This window comes from Hippopotamus amphibius, chromosome 7, assembly GCF_030028045.1.
Source record: "Hippopotamus amphibius kiboko isolate mHipAmp2 chromosome 7, mHipAmp2.hap2, whole genome shotgun sequence".
Lineage (NCBI taxonomy): Eukaryota > Metazoa > Chordata > Mammalia > Artiodactyla > Hippopotamidae > Hippopotamus > Hippopotamus amphibius.
Genome location: NC_080192.1, coordinates 86,119,043 through 86,140,327, shown reverse-complemented (window position 1 = coordinate 86,140,327; position 21,285 = coordinate 86,119,043). Strand labels below are relative to the sequence as shown.

General features: G+C 47.4%; 1 protein-coding gene across 1 annotated transcript in view; it reads right to left on the bottom strand.

Moving 5' to 3' along the window:
• Nucleotides 1-21,285, bottom strand: part of SLC4A5 (solute carrier family 4 member 5) — a 92,948-nt gene that overhangs the window by 7,580 nt on the left and 64,083 nt on the right. The window contains exons 14-21 of the mRNA XM_057741229.1: nucleotides 20,288-20,421; nucleotides 19,328-19,599; nucleotides 14,993-15,051; nucleotides 12,675-12,875; nucleotides 10,470-10,583; nucleotides 8,903-9,064; nucleotides 7,921-8,099; nucleotides 6,609-6,681 (exon numbers count right to left, since the gene is read on the bottom strand). Of these exons, the coding sequence (XP_057597212.1) occupies nucleotides 6,609-6,681; nucleotides 7,921-8,099; nucleotides 8,903-9,064; nucleotides 10,470-10,583; nucleotides 12,675-12,875; nucleotides 14,993-15,051; nucleotides 19,328-19,599; nucleotides 20,288-20,421 (1,194 nt within the window). The remainder of the gene's footprint in view (nucleotides 1-6,608; nucleotides 6,682-7,920; nucleotides 8,100-8,902; nucleotides 9,065-10,469; nucleotides 10,584-12,674; nucleotides 12,876-14,992; nucleotides 15,052-19,327; nucleotides 19,600-20,287; nucleotides 20,422-21,285) is intronic.

The following is a 21,285-nucleotide window of genomic DNA, read 5'->3' as shown; positions in this document are numbered from 1 at the left end:
TCTTAAAAGACTAAGCTATAATCTGTAACAACACAAATTTAAGATGGCTTAAAACTTCCCTTTCGCCCTAATGAGTGTAAAAACCACATCAAACAGGAGAACTGGGCTATCTTAGTTTGTAGTAACCAGTGGCTGACTATCAAGTCATCTCATTATCAAGACTAGGAAATTGTCTCCAGTCTTGTCATTTGCAGGCTGAAGCAGCTTTCTCAAAAAATCCCAAAGGCCCGTGACATCACAAGTGATAGGGCTGTGATCTAAAATTCTAGATTAACCAGCGCAAATCTTTCTTGGATCTCCTGGGAAAGGCCCTTTTCAAGTATTAATGACATAGTCAAGAGGCAAAAAGGTGCCTCTAGTGTCTGCTTTATACTACCAGCTAAAGCAATGAACAAGGATCACAGTCCTACAAACATAAGGACATCACAGCCTTACTATATAATTTGAGGCTGAGATCATGAGAACAACATGGGGACTAGAGGGGGCGCTTCTGACATGGTCAGGAGTTCCTCTGAGGCAGAATGCAGAAATCCACAGTCCTCATGAGCTGTGGTGAGTTGTAGGCAAAAAAGGAAACAAATCAAACAAACAAACAAAAAACCCTTTGGGACTTGGGATGACCTAAGAACCTGCAGAGCTGACTGCAAGACATTTATGCTGCCCATCAGATACATGGCCATTTCATCCCCCAGTGCCCTCATTAGGCAAGATAACCAAATATTTACAAATTGGTGATAGAGGGACTGAAGACTATTGTTAGGGGAAACACTGACTGAAGCCTCCCACCCTGGCCAGGCAAGATAGTAGTCCCTTGCATGAGTCACCTTACAATAGCAGGTCCTGGTAAGGAATGTGGAACTAACAAGCTACCACCAAGCAGGAGAATTCGGGAAAGGTCAAAAGGAGAGAGGAGATTCCAGTTCATATGTCCTACCAACCTCCCAGAATCCTACTTGCTAGACTCCATCTTGGCTGAGCAATGCGCACACCACCAGGAAGGACCCTGAGTCAGAGTGATTGGCCAGAGACAACTCGAAAACTAATCCCATCAGTGTAAAACCCGAGACTGCAAGCCACGTGGCAGAACAGTTCTTCTGGGTTCCCTTACCCTCCTGCTCGCCATCTGGTGCCCCTTCTCTTGCTTTGTCAGCACATGTGTCTCCTTGGACAATTCATTTCCAAGTGTTAGACAAGAGCCCACTCTCGGGCCCTGGAAGGGGTCCCCCTTCCTGCAACATCATCACTGATCCTCTAATAAACAACACTATATCTAATATCAGTGTAACCATCCATTGATACAGAGAGAGGGTGGGGGGGTGATTTTGTTCCTTGCTGCTCAAAATGTGATCTTTGGACCATCATGATTTGGTACCTTGGTAGCTTGTTAAAAATGCAGAATTTGGGGGACTTTCCTGGTGGTCCAGTGGTTAAGACTCCGTGCTCCCAATGCAGGTGGTTCGATCCCTGGTCAGGGAACTAGATCCTGCCTGCCACAACTAAAGATCCCGCATGCCGCAATGAAGATCCTACATGCAGCAACAAAGATCCTGTGTGCCGCAACTAAAGACACAGCACAGCAGGATTTGGGGCCCCACCCAGACCTAATGAGTCGGTATTTTCATTTAATAAGATGCCCCTGTGGGCTTCCTAGGTGGCACAGTGGTTGAGAATCCACCTGCCAATGCAGGGGACACAGGTTCGATCCCTGCTCCAGGAGGATCCCACATGCCGCGGAGCAACTAAGCCCGTGTGCCACAACTACTGAGCCTGCGCTTTAGAGCCTGTGAGTCACAACTATTGAGCCCATGTGCTGCAACTACTGAAGCCCACGCACCTAGAGCCAGTACTCCGCAACAAGAGAAGCCACGGCAATGAGGAGCCCACGCACCACAACTAAGAGTAGCCCCCACTCAACGCACCTAAAAAGAAAGCTTGCGCACAGCAAAAAAGACCCAACACAGCCAATATAATAAATAAATAAATAAATTTATATAAAAAAAGATACCCCTGTGATTTCTTTTTTAATTAATTAAATTTATTGGCTGTGTTGGATCTTCATTGCTGCTCAGGCTTTCTCTAGCTGTGGTAAGCAAGTGCTACTCTTCATTGCAGTGCATGTGCTTCTCATTGCGTGGTGGCTTCTCTTGTTGCAGAGCACGGGCTCTAGGCGTGCGGGCCTCAGTAGTTGTGGCACTCAGGCTCAATAGTTGTGGCTCGCAGGCTCTAGAGCACAGGCTCAGTAGTTGTGGTGTACGGGCTTATTTGCTCCTCAGCATGTGGGATCTTCCTGGACCAGGCTCAAATCCATGTCCCCTGCATTGGCAGGTGGATTCTTAACCACTGTGCCACCAGGGAATTCCCCCCCACCGTGATTTTTAATACACATTAAAATTTGAGAAGCCCTGGAACAGGACTCTACTGGAGGAACTGGTACAAAAATAGGTGTGGTTAATAAGTGATATAGAAACATTAATAAAAATAAAAACACTAGCAACTAGAATCCAACTTGCACCCTTTAAATTTGTAGCATCAGGGTGACTTCTCCTCTGTTGGCTACATAAATAAGAATTAAAAATTTCAACTAAAGTATGGTCTTGGGTAGACAGCTCTCTAGTGTAAGCTCTCTATGAGTCTAGTGTTTGGCTATGCCTAACTTGACATAACTAGGCAAACTTACAGTTGCAGAAAGTTAAACAAGCTTTACGGAAAATTTTCCTGATTGGAAATAAATTCTAGGATTAAATCTAGGAACTCATATCTGGATTAAGTTGTATTTTTCTTGAACTGGCTATACCAACTATCTCTTCTTTACCTAAAATCAACCTAATATTTAGTACTGGTGTCAGCTAGTGATAATGCTTTAATCACGTAGCAATTTTGAAAGCCTTGATATCAAATCAGAGATCTTACATCATATGATCAATAAAAGCCTAGATGTCTTCCCTGCTATAAAATTTATCAAGTAGGTTAGTGGTTAAATAAAATGATTACATATTTTTTCCACTCATTGTGAGGCAAGAGACAGATGGGCCTCCAGGGCAAATGGTTTGAGCTCATTCCCTGTGGACCAACACTCTGAGACAGGAAAAACAGGACAACTGGGAGACGAGGCTGGGCCCTGCCCAGATAGAAGATAAGAGACAACATAGTCCTCATTCTCAAAGTCAGCAGACCTCCCCCGACCACACATGCACAGAAAGCCTCCTAGGAGGTCAAAAGGGGAGTGATGACAAGTGGCCAAACCCACCTATAGGCCTCTTCGGTGGAATCCACCTTGGCTAAGCGATGGGACCGCACATATGGGGAAATCCTGAGATACACCAAATATGGACTTTTTTTTTTTTTTTGGCACACGGGCTTAGTTGCTCCGCGGCATGTGGGATCTTCCTGGAGCTGGGATCGAACCCGTGACCTCTGCATTGGCAGGCGGATTCTTAACCACTGCGCCAGCTAGGAAGCCCCCCAAATATGGACTTTGAACCAGGCAAATCAAAATGATTGGTCAAAGGAAACATGGAAGAAATGCCCAATATGAGTGATTCAAAGTGCCATGAGGGCGCCACTCTCTCTCTGAGCCCGCCCATGTGTCTATCCACATGTATTCTGCTTCTTAATAAATACTTTACTTGTTTCACTACTTTCCGTCTTTGTGGGAATTCTTTTCTGCAAAGCTGTAGGGCCAGGGCCTTGTCACTGACCACTGGTTTAGTGACTAGTGCTCTCACCACCGCTACCTGACCTCAATCACTGACCAGGAGCTGAAACCCCACTTCAAGCAGCTGCAGGCCAAGGCACCAGAGATCAATTGTAAAAAAATATGAGCAGGCAGATTTTTCAAATCCTTTTGTGATTGAATGCTAAGACAATATCAGAGCATTTGGAGCTATGATAAAGCCCATAAAAACTTTTTCATGAGAGCCAAAGCAATAATGAACATTTCCCCTTATCTGGCATCTTACCCTATTTATAGAGCCCATTTAGTTTTTGTTTTGGCCGCACTGTGTGGCTTGCAGCATCTTAGTTCCCTGACCAGGAATCAAACCCAGGCCACAGCAGTGAAAGCGCCAAGTCCTAACCACTAGACTGCCAGGGAATTCCCCCATTTGTATTTATAAGATGCATAAATCAATACAGACATACAGTCCACAGCTTGGAAAAGTTACAATTGTGCCAAAAATTGCTGCAGAAAGGAGTTTCCATTACTGCTTAAAATAGAAAACTATTACAAATCACCAGAGAATGAGCAATGTGACTACACATCATTTAAAGATGTTCATCAGGGCTTCCTAGGTGGCGCAGTGGTTAAGAATCTGCCTGCCAATGCAGGGGACACAGGTTTGATCCCTGCTCCAGGAAGATCCCACATGCCACGGAGCAACTAAGCCCGTGTGCCAAAAAAACAAAACAAACAAATAAAGATGTTCATCAAAGGCTTTGGCAGTAGCATATCTTATACACAGAACTATTTTCATTCTAATTACTTCAAGTATGTTCTGTGGGCATGCTATTTACATTAAGAAGATAGACAATACTAGCACAAAAACAAAAATCTACTAAAATCAGGTATGTCAAATGTAAGTACAAAACCCTAGAATATTTATACACATAATATAATAAATGTAAAATCTATACAATATATTATATATAATATATATATTATATATATTATATTTATTATATATTTATATATAATAAATATATAAAGATAATTGACTAAAATGCAAATGGAACAAAAGGAGGGAAACGAGTGGAATTTTCTGTTTTGTGTTCTATTCAAACACAAGCAAGAGCTTGCAAAAAATGACTAAATAGTTGAACACTCAGCAGCTGGGGCAGCAGGACTGTGTCACAGGGAGGCAGACTGCATCTGCAGAGAATTTGTAGGAACTTTTGGCTCTAAAGTGCGTGTTGGAGTTTTTTTATGTACACACTCATGTCAGGGTGGACAGGCACAATGGCTCTTTGCCAGCCTCTCCACATAAGTAAACATTCCCTGGCCATTTAAAATACTCATTTAAATAAACAAAATGCCTGTTTGCCTCCTCCCTCCTCCCCACCTTCCCCTCCCCCCAAGTAATCTGTTTCCTGCAAAATGGAAGCATCCCTTAAAAAAATACCCAACCTCAAACTTGTTTGGTTGTGCCCAGCGCCAATTCTCAAGCCAGAAATATTTTCCATTGTAAACAAATCAATTAACATCATGGTTATTTAGTCTTTGTTTTTTATAAGCTCACCGCAAATGAGCTCGTAAAAAAGATATTCAAAGGGGGAAATAGCTGCAAAAGACTGGGCAACTACAACTAAGTGTAATTCAAGAAAGGAAAGTCTTTTGTAGGCATTAAGGGAAAGGGCCATTGACGCTCTCCGCCTTCCAGCCGCCCACCCCTACCCCCGCCCAGTCCCCTGCCCAGTTCATATGTTAAAGTCGTAACCTCTAGTACCTCAGAATGTGACTGAATTTGGAGAAAGGTCCTTTAAAGAGGTAATTAAGGTAAAACGAAGTCATATGGGTGAAGCCTAATTCAATACAACCGGTGTTCTTATAAGAAGAGACACAGGAGACATTACGTAGGACACAGAGGAAAGACCATGATCTACTTCTAGAACTTTGAGAAAAATCTTGTCTATTGTTTAAGCCCCCCAGCTTGTGGCACTTTGTTATGGCACCCAGAGCAAAATGATACAACAGGTGAGTGGCTGGATGTGGAGAGCCATTCTGGGGGACACATGCTCCAAATGTCCTCCCCATTGCTGTCATCTCTTCCAGCTGATCTGCAAGGACGTGAGCAAGAGGAACTTCAGGACTTCCCTGGTAGTGCAGTGGTTAAGAATCCGCCTTATGCAGGGCACACAGGTGCGAGCCCTGGCCCAGGAAGATCCCACATGTTGTGGAGCAACTAAGTCTGTGTGCCACATCTACTGAGCCTGTGCTCTAGAGCCTGAGAGCCACAACTACTGAGCCCATGTGCCATGACTACTGAAGCTGCACGCCTAGAGCCCGTGCTCTGCAACAAGAAGAGCCACTGCAACTAGAAGCCTGTGCATCACAACAAAGAGCAGCCCCTACTCACTGCAACTAGAAGACTGCACAGCAGCAAAGACCCAAAGCAGCCAATAAATAAATTAAAAAAAAAAAAAAAGAGGAGCTTCAAACAGTGTGGGGAAACGTCACTTATGTGCCCAAGACATGCAAGACAGAGGAGCAGAAAACAGGCCTAAGGACGATGACAGAAGCCTCCCTCTACCCTGCAGGTTTTAAACTTCAGAAAATAGGTGAGTAAGGAGGCCATAAACCACAACGTGGAACACAACCAGCTTGAGAAGCTCCTGATTTAAGCAAGGTTGGAACTTGGCAGAACTTTCTTAGGGAAGTGTCCTCCAAAAAGGTGAGGGTGGACCCTGGGAGTGGTGGGAAAGAGCAGTGAGGATGACCTGGTGCTGATAATAAAGGATGCAACATGACAGAAAACAGGAATGATGATGAAATATCTCTGGCCTAATAGGATCCTGCCTTTTTAGGGGCCATGTGGGAAGCCTGTTCCCCACTCTGAGGCATCAGGCCAGTGCCTTCTCAGGCAGACAGGGCCGTAGAGGGTGCAGAGCCTCACCTGCAGGATGGGAGCCAGGAAGACAGAGATCCCTGTCAGGATGAAGACGATGGTGCCGGTCACTCTCTGTTCCCTGGCAGAGAAAAGCACATAGTCAGGGTGGACTGGAGATGCTCCATGACCATTCCAGCCCCCTGCAGGCTCCTGAAGGTTGTGTCCAAGGCTCTGGCCTCTGCCTTGCTGCCCCACTGCTGAGAGTAAACCAGTGACCTGAGGACCAGCTGCCCGGCACATGGGAAGAGAGGGAATCCCACTGAGGTGAGGGTGTTTGTAGGGGCATTCAGGAGGTTGTCCAGTACAGTGGCTAACAGGGGGTGCTTGAGCCAGACCAACCTGGGTTGAATCCTGGCTCTGCCACTCACTTAGCTGTGTGGCATCAGGCAAGGCCCTAAATGTCTTCAGCATCCGTAGGATGTACCTAATGGCACCCACCTCAGGGGTAATTGTGAGGATGAAGTGGGATATGAAGTGCTTACTATCCCTGCCCTTTGATTATAATAAAACCCCGTGTTTGTGGGGCATGACTGACGAGGATTTTGGGGAAAGGGGCCTGGCTGCTGGCAAAGCAGGTATCAGGGGCTGGAGGGCAGGTATGATTTCTGGAGTGCTCAGACCCAGGCACAAGCCTACGGGAAGCTTGGGGCTGTGGGGAAGGTTGCCGAGGCCCAGGCATCTGGGGCTCAGGAGTCATGGGCGCCGTGGGGTGGGGTGGGGGACCCCGTCCTGACCACAGGAAGCTTGCTCAGGGCCGGCTGCCAGAGTCTGACGTAGGCTCACCCCAGAGGCCCTAAGCGGTGGAAGGTGTGCTTCCCTGCCTGAAAGGGGTCAGGGACCCGACATGGGCATGAGAGGAGGGGCGGGTGAAGGAACAGAAGTGGCAGGCCCAGGGGGTGGGAGTGGGCCTGGAAAGGCTTTCTGGAGGAATGGAGGTTGAGCAGGACCTGAACCCTGCTGCGGGGGGTTTGGGGGACAGCACGGCTAGGGAGCCTTGAAGAGGAGACAGAGTCAGGTCAGAAGGGGCTCTGGGGGGACCCTCAAGTGGCCTATACAGGTGAGAGGTGAGCGTGTGCGTAGGGGCTGGGATGTACTGCTTGGAACCTACTAAGAAAAAAGCACCACTTAAAACTGACGTTTTGCCTCCCTCTTCCCTCCCTTCAGGGATATCATTCCTATCCCTGGGGTTCCTGGGTTGTCAGAGAAGGGGCCCTATTCACCTAAATACCTTGATGGTAAGAAAAACCTGCTTTCTCCCCACTGCCTCCAATCTGACCTCTCCTGCTCAGGTGGTCCCCAGGCCCTGACCTCCACTTACCTGACCCCCAGGAACTGGGGCTGTTCCCCAGGGGCGCTGGTCTCCGTCTCCATCTTGAGGCTGTCGATGTGGGCAATGGAGATGACTGTGGCAGCCACGTACCAGGGGAGCCCCATGAAGGAGCAGAGAGCCATGAGGACGCCCACCCAGAACAGGTCCAGATGGTAGCCAGCAGCCTTCTGCAGGGGCAGGGGAGGGAGGAAGCCGTCTAGGGAGCTTGTTCCCAACCACCTGTTGGGGTGGGGTGGGGGAGAAAGAACTCCCCCAAAGCAGTCATTTTGTGGGACATGTTTGGAGGGCTTCCCTTGGACTTCTGTACAGTACCCTGAGAGGACTGCCACCCTGAGGCGGTCAGGCCTCACCCACCCCAGGGTTTGGTGAACCAGGGAACTGATGCAGGGAAGGGAGGGTGTTCAGGCTTGGAGAGGCCCTGGGTTTGGGTCCTTGGGAAGAAGGTCTCCTACCCAGAAGCCCCATATCTCTCCAATTCCCTAATGAGAGGTCCCAGAGGGGGTCTAGGCCTAGACCAGGCCTAGAGTGGTCCAGATTGGGATGAGGGAGAGAGTAGCCTGCGTCTCCTCAGACCCAGAGGCAGGGAGGAACGTTAGAAGGGCCAGGAAGGCTAAGGATGCTCCTCTGCCTTATGGTTCTGGGTCAAAACCCCCTTGTTAGAATCTGTTCAGACTCCCAAGTTCACTGTCAGCAGACAGAGCGGGAGGCTCACTTTGGGAGAAGCAAGGAGCCGTGCGCAGCGGCCCACCCGAGGCTTGGTCCTGGTCTTTGCAGCCTCCCCGCTGGCCCTTCCGGCCTTACCCACATCTGGGGGTCACGTTCCCCCCACCCCCCGGAACTCCAGTCTTCTGCCCTCATATTTTGCTTCACAAATGGCCCAACACTTTGAAAGAAACGCCTCCCCCCTCCTTCATAGCTCCCGACCCTGGAAAAAAAGAGGTTGTGCCCCTCCTCCTAGCACCAGGCTTACCCTCAGCTTGTTCTCCTTCCGGTTGACTATGACGGCCGTGATCTGCTGGTCCATGAAGATCAGGATGGTCACCAGCAGGGCGGGCAGGATGCTCGCCAGGTACACCCACCATGGGTTCTTCCCAAAGGGGGCCACGAACCAGCCTCGGTCAGGCCGTGTGGGCTGAGCAGAGCAAAGGAGAGGGCCCTTTCCTCTCTCCTTGGTCCCGGAGCGCTCGTCTGGCCCACCACTCTCCCAGCCTTCCCGCTATTCCCACACGTGGGGTACTTTTCAAGTGCAATCTTTTCCCTTAAAGACCTTAGGCACCTGCAACTTTAAAGAGACCCCGCAGGCACAGACCTGCAAAGGGCGTGGTGTCTTGCAGAACAAAGGAGGTGATTTGTTGCAGCTGCCCTGGGGTTTTTTGGGAAACAGGGAGGTGCAGAGTCAGAGGGCATTGGGAGAGAGCTTGTGGTCATTAATTGCAAAATATGTTAACAAGAAATAGAAATGAGGCCCAACAGGCAAGAAAAAAGAAAATAATGGGCCCAGTGCCTGATGCTTTCTGCCTCTCCTCTGAGTCATCTGTCTGGGGAGCGTTATAAAATTGTCTGTAAAACACAGAACATTACTTTAGACTTGCATAGTAAGAATGAAAGATTATCGGTGCAGGAGCTGGGCTGAAGTTTACCTTTTGTTTATTTAAGAGAAAGAAGTACTTTAAATTTCAAAGCCAACGTGAGTTTTATGAGATGTTTAAGCTGAAATAATATTGCAAGGGTCAAGCCCTCAAAGGCAGGGAGGGTCAGTTCTAGAACCTATACCTCCCAGTCCAGTTTAGATGGGTGGTGCTGCTTGTGAGGGAGCAGGGCTCAAGCCGAGCTACAGGCAAATGGCACAGCTCTGGACCAATGGGAAATTCTGAAGCAGTGGTTCTCAAACCTAAGCAGGGCCCAGAATCTCCTGGAGGGCTTGTTTAAATGCAGAGCACTGAGCCCCACCCCTAGACTTTCTGATTCCATGCGTCTCAGGTGGGGCTGAGAATTTGCATTTCTAACAAGTTCCCAGATGATGGCAAGATGCTCGTCTGGGGACCACACTTTGAAGATCACATTTTTTTTTTGGCCTCACTGTGTGACTTGCGGGATCTCAGTTCCCCAAAAGGGAATGAACCTGGGCCATAGCAGTGAAACCCCGGAATCTTAACCATTAGGCCACCAGAGAACTCTTGAGGATCACTGTTTTAAAGGATCGTTTTCAACAGATGGCCCAACGTATAGACTGCCATGAGTAAGGGAACTGTAGACCTGTAAGTGGAAATCAAGGGGCTTCAGCTGGGCTGGTGAGTAGATTCCAGCACCTTCCCCATCCTATGGCTACACAGTAGGAGTTCATCGTGGATATAGCCTCAAACCACTATCTCAAAGGACTGCCCCCAGCAGGCTGTGTAGAGGAAGTGTGGAGCATACACAGAGAGCCCACATGGTCACTTGGCTGGATACATAAAAATTCGATCCGCATAGAGGGGAAAGGATCTGCAGCTGGTGGACAGGCGGAGAGAACGCCCAGAGCAGAGACCCGGACCAACCTTGATGACACTGGGCACGAGCAGCTTGGGGGTTGCCAGGCCGAAACAGGCATCAATTCCACAGAACAGCAGGATGGAGAAAATGATGGAAAAGTCAGCTATGAGAGCTCGAACCTGCAAAAGAAGAGAGAAGCAAGTCAGAGAAGCTCCTGCCCTCTCCAGGCAGACCCCATCCTCCAGTAGCAAAGAGGAGAGCTGCTGCGAGCTTGAGCTCCAGAGTCAGAAGACCCATCTTCAGCTATCTCAGGGAGTGCCAGTCACTCTCTAAGTTGGATGAACCTGGTGACACTCCCGCCCATCGCTTTTCATCTCCAATACTTGGTTTTCCAAAACCCTTGTGTCTTTCCCAATCTGATGGCTGTGAAATGGTATGATCTCATTGTTCTCTGCAACACTAAATTCCAGGAGGCAACATGGCAATTTGTAAGTATTTAATTTGAGGGGAAAATGGGGTAGTGATAAAAGAATTTGACACTAACATGAATTTTATTTCATCCTTCAGGCAATAAATATTCTCAGATGCAGTCACTGCTCTAGAAATTTTATATAAAAGGCAAGTTAGGGATATGATCTGGTTGGAAGTTGGAAGGAAGGGCGGGAATTTATCTTAAGGATGCATTCATGTTGCAAGTACACTATTTTTTGCTCAATTTGTATTTTGTAAAGCTTCCTAAAAAGCCTTTTATTTAGTTTTTACAAAATATTGGGAAAAATTCAATTATTCATATCAAAGATTTTTTTCATCATCATTATTATAATTGGTGGTAGTAGTGGTAGCAAATTTATTTGAGATGGTTTTAGGAGAGTATTCATAGGGTTTATGTTAGAAGAGCATTGCTAAAAATCTTCCAAGTGCCCCTCCTCATTTCATAGCTGTTGCTCACATATGCAAGTGCTGTTTTGATTAATAAATGCTTTATTCTAACCACAAAACAGTTAGAAAGTGAAATTAAAATATCAGTTAGCATTTACAATAGGTAAAAAAAATCAAGTACCTAGGAATAAATCTAATAAAAAATGTGCAAGACCTAAAGATCAAAAACTACCAAATATTATGAAGAGAAAAAAAAGACCTTAATAAATGGCAAGGTATACCATAATCATGGATTAGAAGACTCAGAATTTGAAAGGTGTAAATTCTCCCCAATAGACATTTAGAGTCAATATAATTCTATCAAAATTCCAATAAGTTTTTATTTTGGTGAAATTTAAGATTTTAATATTTATGTGAAAATACAAAGGGCCAAGGCATTATTGAAAGAAAAAAAAAAGACAAAGAGGGAAAGTTTGATCTGTAAGATATACAGACTTATTATCAGTTTTAGAAATGAAGACTGTGATATTGGCATACAAATAAATCAGTGAAACAGAATAAAGAACCTAGAAACAGAGCCCATCACATGTGAACGTTTGATATATGGCAAGGGAAGCACTGCAGTGTAGGGGGGAAAGGATTGTCTTAAAAAAAAAAAAAAGAGCTGGAACAATTGGCTATCTAAATAAAAAACAAACACACTATATGTCAAAAGCAATTCTGGTAGATTATAGATTAACATCAAAGAAAAAACAATGAAGCTTTTAGAAGATACCATAGGAGAATATCAGAATATCTTCTATCCAATATTTTCCTTGAGGAAAAATTGGATATATTGGATTACAGTGCAGCTAAGAATTTCTATCTCAAAAGATACCATTAAGAAAGTAAAAAGGCCAGTCATAGAGCAGGAAAAGATATTTGCAACACATATGATCACAAAAAAGTTTCTATCCAGAATATATAAAGAGTTGGAAATCAGAAGGAAAAAGACAGACAACCCAATTGAAAATATAGAAGAGATTTAAACAGGCTCTTACAAAAAGAAAATCAATGGTCATACGGCCAATAAACACATGGTAAGATTTTCAACTTCATTAGTCATTGGTGAAATAAAATGAAAACAAAACAAAACAAAAAAAACAGAATATACTACTAGGCTAAAGATTAAAGTCTGACAATATCAAGTGTTGTCATGGATCTTGACAACGAGGGAACTCAGTTCTCTCTGATCCAAAGTCTGTGCTCTTAACTTGAAAAAACCTCAGTGAACAAGTGCTGATGTGGTGTTCAGTCCATCAGATGGACCAGAACCCTCTCAGGGATTCAGTAGAGGCTTCTATGAGAACTCTCTGACTGTAGGTCCCCTCCTAACTGCAGGGTGAAGTTACCTTGGTAGGGAAATAGCGGCTGAATTTGAACTTCTTCAGGGTCAGGGTCATGGAGTATGTCCCGAAGAAAAGGATGAAGGACATGAGTGCCAAGTCTGGGATGAACTGGCAGGAATTCCCGAGTAGGCGCCCACCATAGTTCAAACACTCCTTTTTGCTCAGCAGGGACCAGTCCAGCACTGTGAGGTTAAGGGGGTTGTACTTGGAGACCAAGACAGGAGAGAAATGGTCAGGGCCTTCCTGGCAGGTCAGCTGTGTCCTCCCCTCTGCAGTTTCCAGGCATCCCACATACCCCTCCCACCCTCCTCCTGCCCCATTATGGTGCCCAGCAACAGAGTGATGGCCCTGGGTACAAACTATTTCAACAAATGACAAGCAGGAGGTTCCCTGGGAAGATTAGGAGCTGACATGTGCTGCTTCCTTGTGTTTGAGGATGTACTGCTTTGTTAGTGAGGAGGAAAAGTGCAGGACTGGCTCCCATCTCAGTCATTCAACCATGGGTCCTGTCCACACCTCCTTCCTGGAGTGTCTCACATTTATCCTCCCCTTTCCTTCCTCTATGCACATCCTTTCACATATTGGGGCTCACACCCCACCCTTGTCAGACCTCTCTTGGGTTAGTCACTTCAGTCACTTAACCTTTGGTGTCCCAGATGCCTAAAATCCAGGACAAAAAACAATATATATATTTTATATATACATACAAAACATTTTATATATATATAAAATATACATTCCTATTATATTCTCATATATATGTTCCTAAGTGTATATATATATACACATATATTCATATATGTATATTCACACATGTATATTAATATATATGTTTCTAAGTATAATAAAAGGAGAGTAATGTATAATAAAATTTAATATATATTTTGAAAAATTAATGAGCAAATATTCAGGAACCTACATAATAGAGTAAACAGACGTTTGCAACTAGCCATAATGTATGTTTGTATTAAGAGACGTGTGGTGGTTTGATATAATAATGGTCCCCAATGGATCATGGCTCCCTGTGTCCACACTCCTTTGCAATGTGACATCAATGGTCCTTCCACCAAAAGGTGAAGTCTATTTCTCCACCCCTTTGAATCTGACCTGGCCCTGGGCCTGCTTAGATCGATAGACCAATAGGATGGGGATCAACAGACCGACACAACAGGAATGCCCCCTGCAACGTAGTGTGCCTCTGCTGCCCCACTAGTCTGCCCCAACATCTCTGTCCAGGTCTCTCTCTCGTGATTTCCCTGTGTGATGCCCCACCCTCACTCTGTCTCGGCAGGACCGGTCCACCCGCTGTCCTCAGGACAGGTTTTGTGCTTTCCCTCTTGTGCCCTTCTGTCTATGCTGGTCCCTTGGCCTCGAATGTGCTTTTCGCTATGCAACCAACTTTCCCAACCTTCAAGACCAGATCACATTCTACTTTCTCTGTGAGACTTTCTTCTCTAGTTTGCAGAGTAGGTCCTGCCTCCACCGCTGGAAGGATGCATTTGACCTATATTTGATGCCTGGCACGCTCTACTTGTGCTGCCCGTTACTTTTTCAGGTTAATCTCCGCATGCATATTACAAGCAGGTTAGAGGGCAGGGACCACATCTGTTTCTTAGATGTCTTTTGAGCCATCAGGACACCCGCACACAGCACCTTACACATAGTAACTATTCAGACATAGGCACTGACTGATTCCATTTTTCTTCTGCCATTGAGCAGTCAGCTGCCTGTGCAGGGGTAACTTAAGGGATAACCTTAGGGACACTAAAAGTCCAAAAGTCTCCCCCCAGCACCGACCAGGTGCTATCCTTCACCTGGTTTTGGACTTGCCACCATTAGTGCCACTTAGGCTAGGTGTCTTCTCCTGAGGGCCACTGCTCACCATTGTTGGGAAAGTCAGACCAACCTGAGGCCCTCGGGGACGCATGAGTGCAAAGGACAGATCGGATTCGGGGGGGGAGCATTAATAAGCTTTCTGGGGCTGGGGGGTAGCACTGTTAGGTAGAAACTGGGAGTCCCAGGTATCTAGTGTGTGTGTGTGTGTGTGTGTGTGTGTGTGTGTGTGTGTGTGTGTGTGTGTGCGCGTGAGAGAGAGAGCGGGAGGGAGGGAGGAGGGAGAGGTTTATGCACATGGATTTAATTCCATGAGACAGTATATACTTAAAAATACACATTTTCACAGCTCTGCGGGTGACCCTGGTGTGCAGCAGGGTTAACCTCTGCAAGTCTGGGTCACAGTGAGATGGTCTAAGTTTCCCACATCATCTCAATCTCCCCACAAACATAAACCCTCAGATGTCTGACATGAGGAAAGGACTTACCAGAGACGTGTTGGTGTTTGGTGGCAGCGCGGCTGAAGCATTGAGCGCGGTCGTGTTCGCTGTGGATGAGCACAGGGCACGCGGAAGGGTGAGCAGCTGCCGGGTGGGGAGCCTGTGCGCCACCCCAGCCCCCGCCCTTCCCCACTTCCTTCCAGTTCCTTAGAGCCAAGCACTGGCTTTCACGGTGAGGGCAACTGCCCCTCTTCACTCTCCTCGCTTTGCCCAGGGAGGGCAGGGGTGCTGGGCGGGAGCCTGGGCCACAGCTCTGACAGGCCAGCTGGGCCAGGTTAGGGCAGCTTCTGCCTGACATGGAAGCGCTGGCTTTAAAAACTGCTGCTAAGACAAAATGCTAACACAAGTGGGTAAATAACGTGCCTTGTGAATCCTTACCACCCACTTGACCGATGTCTGTGCTCTTAGACTTAAAAAAAACATTTTCAAAGAACTTACTCTTTGCTGTGCACTGTGCCAAACCCTGACACACGTCATCTTGCTAAGTTCCTAAATCCCCAAGAAATCTCTCCATTTTGAAGATGAGGTAACTGAGGCCCAGAGAGGCTAAGCAACCTGACCATTGCCCAAGGTCACACAACTTGTACTTGGCAGAGCCATTATCCATCCCAGGCAGGCTGGCCCAGAGCCTACGCCACCTCCCAGCTCTACGCAGTGAGCTCGCTTCCCTGCCCTGCTCCCTCCCACATACACTTCCCTTCTCTGCTGCCCTGTCCGTAGGTGTTTTTTTATTTGTTTGTTTTTTAAGGTTAGCTGGGTCTGTAAGAACTTGTTGGTTATCTTCCCTAATGTGCCTGTTAAATGCTAGTTGAGGAAAATTAAACCTGGGCTCAGGACCTGAAGGAGAATCAGGACCTCAGAGGTGCTGTTCACTCTGCATCCCTTGTCCACGAACCTCTGCCCCAGCCTCAGTGTCCCTAAGTAAGCGGAGCAGAGGAGGGTTCCTTTCAGGGGCCATGGGACGAGTTGAGAAGAACTGTAATCCCCTCCTTGGGGGATGTGGCCGTTTATTACAAAGGCAGATTCGGAGGGCTGCTGGTTGCCCTCTCTCTTGCTCCTGCACTGCATGGGTGGAGGACAAGGGCCAGGTCCCCCTTGCCTTCATTCTCCACATGAAGTCTAACTAAGCTCTTCCTCTGCAGCCGATTTAAGGAAGGAGGGAGGGAGGAGGCCCAGTCAGTTTGCTGGCAATAACCTAAATGCATCGCAAGCCCCATTTGGCTCTTTCTAGGAACCCAGAGGGAATAAATAAGAGGCTCTTCTTGAAGCTTCCTTCAACCTCCAACAACTGTCATGGAGTGGATGTGGTCGCGGGGCCCTCCTATGTTGCCTACTTCTGGGGCACTTGGGGCTGGGAGTGGCTAAGGAATTCAGTCTTGACCCAGGGCAGAACATTCTGAGAAGTTCTTACAACCCCAGAGGTTTGTTACAATTATTCTGAAGAACGCTTCACTTAAGAGAAATCAGGAGCATCTGCCTTTCCTCGCACTACGGACCACAAGACCATGATGCGCAGTTAACGACGGAGCAGGGAAGGCGGCCAGGAAGGCTGACTCAAGGCTGCCCACGCAAACGCTACAGGACTCCCAGCTAACACTGAGCCTGGCAGGTGCAGGTGCCCTGCCATTGCCTGAGGCTGGCAGACCAGACATTCCTTTGATGTCTTCTGCTAAGGCTTTGCCATTCTTTTATATCGAGAACTTTGTAAGATTTATCTGAAAGCCACCTTGAGATGAAGAAGGAAGAACTATCACATGGAAAATCTCAGAAAGGGTCCAAGTATCAAATATTTTTCAGTTCTAGTGTTTACAAAGTGGTACTCACTTGGGATTGAAAGCAGCCAAATCAGTGTGTGCAGCATTCATAAATAGAATACAAATCAGTTACAATGGAAACAAGATTAAATTAAAAAGAGTGCCCCCACACAAGCTCTTACGATGAAGAGTGACAAAGGGTGATAGTGTGTCATAGTCAAACTGGGTTTTACAGTAATACTAGGATTATGGAACAATTCGTAAACGCATGGCCCATGGACTGGGAAAGAAATCCTCCTAGTTAGCTCCCCTCTCCCCAGTCTCCTAAACATCTAGAATTTTCCCTCTCATATTCTCCTAATCAGACCTAACCTGTCCTGTTTCCAGTTCCTTTACTCTCCATGAAGAAACTGAAAACCTGATCTCGCTATGGCTAGTTGCTAATAATGACTCCGTTTAATAGAGCAGGAGTCCTCAGACCTAAGCATGCGTGAGAATCACCCGGAAGGCTTGTAAGCATACAGCTGGCTCTATCCCAGAGTTTTCGATTCAGCAAGTCTGGGATGGGGCCTGAGAATTTGCGTTTCTAACAAGTTCCCAGATAGTGCTGATGCTGCTTCCAGGGACCAGCTTTAAGAACCGTGGCAATCGCATGACCCAAAAGAATGAGGTGACCTTAGGCAAGGCCAGAGGGGGCACTGTTTGGAGGTAGGTGGATTCCATTACAGTTCTCACATCCTACCTTATGTGCTCTTTTAGGCTTACATCCCTTGTTCCTAGGGAACCCCTATGTTTGGTTTCTCCTGTGGACAGATGATTCCCAGAATGGCCAAAGCTCCACACATGACCTTAGAATTTGGACCATGTCTGAAAGAAATCAAGGATGTGTACTTCCGAAAGCCATGTTTGTGGGAACATTTGTGTTCAGTGCAATGGATCTGTAGTCCAGAAGGTGTGAGCAGAAAACGAAAGTGCCCTGATGGGGCTTAGCCCACTGAGGTGGGATTTGCTATAGAGCATGATGACAAGAGCCTGCAGGTAGGATCTCCTCAGTCCCCTGGGCAAGTAACATGCCCTGGCTCAAGACAAGGACAGCGTCACCTACTGCTGGACTTTAATGAAATAACGCAACATTAATTATAGAAAAAAAAGAGAAAAAAATTGTCTCGACATCTTTACAAATTCAGAGCAATGACAGAGGGTGAGAGGGTGCAACCAAAACTATATTCCCTGAGGTCAGAACAACTTTACCTTACAAGGCCTAGTCTAAAGTTGGGTGCACAATAATTGTGCAAGAAATATTTTTGGTTGACGTAATTTTTTTTATCAATCACATGTATTAAGGTGCTGAACAACACAGTATATATTTATGGGAAACACCAACCCAATCTGAGTATAGATATGAAAACTTCACAAGCATTCCATGAGACCGGCAGGGCCAAAATTGATAATCCCTTAGGGAAACTGACATTTGGTGTGACCTTGGGTGTCTCTGGACCTCAGTTTGCTCTGTCAGTCCAGCCTGGTGGTGCTAGGAGATCTGTGGATGGCTCTTAGCCTCTGCTCTGGGCACATCCCACTGAAAGCTCTTAGGGGCATGATTATGACTGTGAAGGAGGCCAGCGGTTCAACTATGGAAAGTCCCACCTTTACAGATGACACTTCTTTGGTCAGAAAGGGACTTCACCGGAATGGCACTATTATTGGGTTGACCAGTTGGTTGATTCAGCCTCCCACCCAGTACAGGGATCCTTTTCACCATGCCTGTGGCTGATGGATGTCCAAGTATTACCCAAGCAGCTTGCTACCACCTGAGGTGGGGCAATACGTCTCAGAGTGGTGGCTCCCACCACTGTAAATTATATCTTGAATTCAGCCAGCATTTGGCTCCCTGGAGTTTTGCTCCTTAGCCCTCATTCTGCATCTTATAGTTACACAGGGTGAATCTGGCCCCTCTGTGACGTGACCGTACTTCTCTCATACCCCTCTAAAAGGCTGGATAACTGCAGGTGCTCCAAACATTCTTCAGTGACATGGCTGCCAGGCTCTCCTCCACCATGGACATGTCCCCATCTGTAGGGACGTTCATCCCTCTGGTGTGAACACACTGGCAGTGATGAGTCAGGGAGAGCTCATGGTGTCATGCACTCATGGAGCTGGGCGGGACTTTAGGCCCCATCAGGTCTACCTCTGGCCTAGAGCAGGAACCCCTGAGCAGCATTCCTGACAGGTGCGGCCTACACATCACCCCACACTGAGGACAAGCATGCCTTCTTCCCTTCCTGGGGTACCACTATCACCGCTCCCTCCTGATTATAACCCTGGGCTCTGGTATTGTGATCCTCATTAGAGCTCCTGTCCCCTCGATTTCCTTCCAAAAACTGGTTTAAGACCCTGTATTTGCTCCTTCGGGACAGAAAGTCCTTGGCTGAACAGCCCCTCCCAAGCAGGCTGAAGCTACTGCATTCGAATAGACAACAGGGTGGAGGGGGGAGGCAGAGGGGGAGTGAGTGTTAGGGGGAGCGGGGAGTGGGTAGGGACCCAGGGCATCACCGAGGTTACCGGTCACCTGTGTCAGGGGCGGTGCACTCGCATTTGTAGGTGGTGATAGAGTCAGGCTTAAAGTTCACGTTGATGGGGTAGTCCTTGAAGGCACCGATCATCTTCTTGATGGCATCGTAGATGAAGATGAAACTGATGAGGGTGGAGAAGCCCTCCTCAGTGAAGCGGGTGATATACTTTATGATAAAGCTGGCATCTGTGGCCACCAGGATAAGGCACTGGATGGCTGAGTGTAGGCCAATCCAGAGGCGGAACTCCATGTAGTCCAGGCCATTGCCTCTGGAAAGCAGAGGGAAGCAAAGGGCCTCCAGCCCAAGGCTCTTGGCTGTGCTCAGCTCCCCAGACCCACCCCGGGTGGCACATCTGTCCCTCCTGTGGCACAGATGCCCTCCTAGGAACTGCAAGAGGACTGGGGACGGGGACAGTTCTGGGGTGGGGTTGTCTGGTCTTTGAGAATTGTGGGAAAGGATCTCATGGGGTGGCAGAAAGGTGCTCACACACTTCAGTTCTTACACATTTGGTGACAAACATCCAGAGTGAATGAAAAGCTGGGAATTTCAGAACGACAGAGCTGGAGCAGGCCTTAGAAATGGGCTCATGTTGTAAGTGAGGCAACTGAGCCCAGAGCTGCCCGAGTCAGGGTACAGCCTTCCATCCTCCAGCTTGAAACTTTTTACACACTGCATTGACTTTCAAGTCATAATTGCCCGTGAGCAGAGTGGTGTGAATTCTCTCCTCTTGTCTTGCCTGGATTTCTTCCTATGGGCTGTGCCAATATGCACTAAGGTGGCTTAAAGGCAGGTAGCAAAGGGAGTCAGGAGGGACCACTTGGCAGTGCCTCCTACAGGTAAAGACAGCTTTGGTACCTTCTCACCCCGCCTCCCCCTTGGGGTTCTTTCCCCACCCCAACCTTGGCATACCGTCCCAAGTGTGAGAGCCGGCACTGGGGGCCACCAAGGGCACCTACTTGCTGAAGTCGAAGAGGAGCTTCTCGAAGATAAGGATGGGCCCTGTGCTGCTGAGGATGATGAGAGGCTGTCCCGAGAAGAGGCAGAACAAGGAGCCAGCCATGGCAGTGCCCAGGAAACTCTCCATCACTCCCTGGGGGCATGAGGAGTGTGAGGCTCAGGAGAGGTGTGGGAAGGGTCCTCTCCAACAGGCTAGAAGCCGGTTATCTCAGCAAGGGCCCAGGCCACAGTGCTCGTCCTCTATCCTAGGCCCTCTCCTCCTCAAATTCTGCTCCCCATCTCTGACTCCACAACCTGCCACAATTGCCAGCATCACTGTCTCTAATTCTAGGTCCCATCTGACTTCCTGTTGGCACCCTAAGCCCTAGAAAACAGGGCTGCCAATGGTTGCGCTTGTTCCTGTGCCCATTCCACTCCCAGAGGACAGCCCATTCATCCACCCAATCATTTATCCATTCAAAGATTGAGCAGGTGCTTCTAGAGGTCAGACCATTCATTCATTCATTCAAAATCTGTTAAGGGCCTACAGCATATCAGGCATTGTGCTAGATACGAACAAACAAGATAATGCATCATCATTCTAGAGGGAGATGCAGACCAGTAACTAGGCAATTTCCATACAGCAGTTTCTCAACCTCAGCACTACTGACGTTTGAGGCTAGGTAATCCTTTGCTGTGGGGGGCTGTCCTTTGCACTGTAGGATGTTCATTAGCATCTCAGTAACACCTCACCCTCAGTTACAAAAACCCAAACAGTCTCTAGATGTTACCCAATGTCTCCTAGGGGTCCAAATTGTCTCTTATTAAGAACCACTGCCAAGGAATATGATAAACTGGAATAAGGTAGAAGCACACAGTAGGAGCCAAGGGGTGGTCAGGAAAGCCTCCCAAGACGTAGATACACGGAAGCTGAGACCCAAAAAATGAGCAGAGAATTGACCAGGAGAATAGGGTAAGTGGATGAGAAAGAGCGTGCTGAGATGGGGAACAGTGTTTA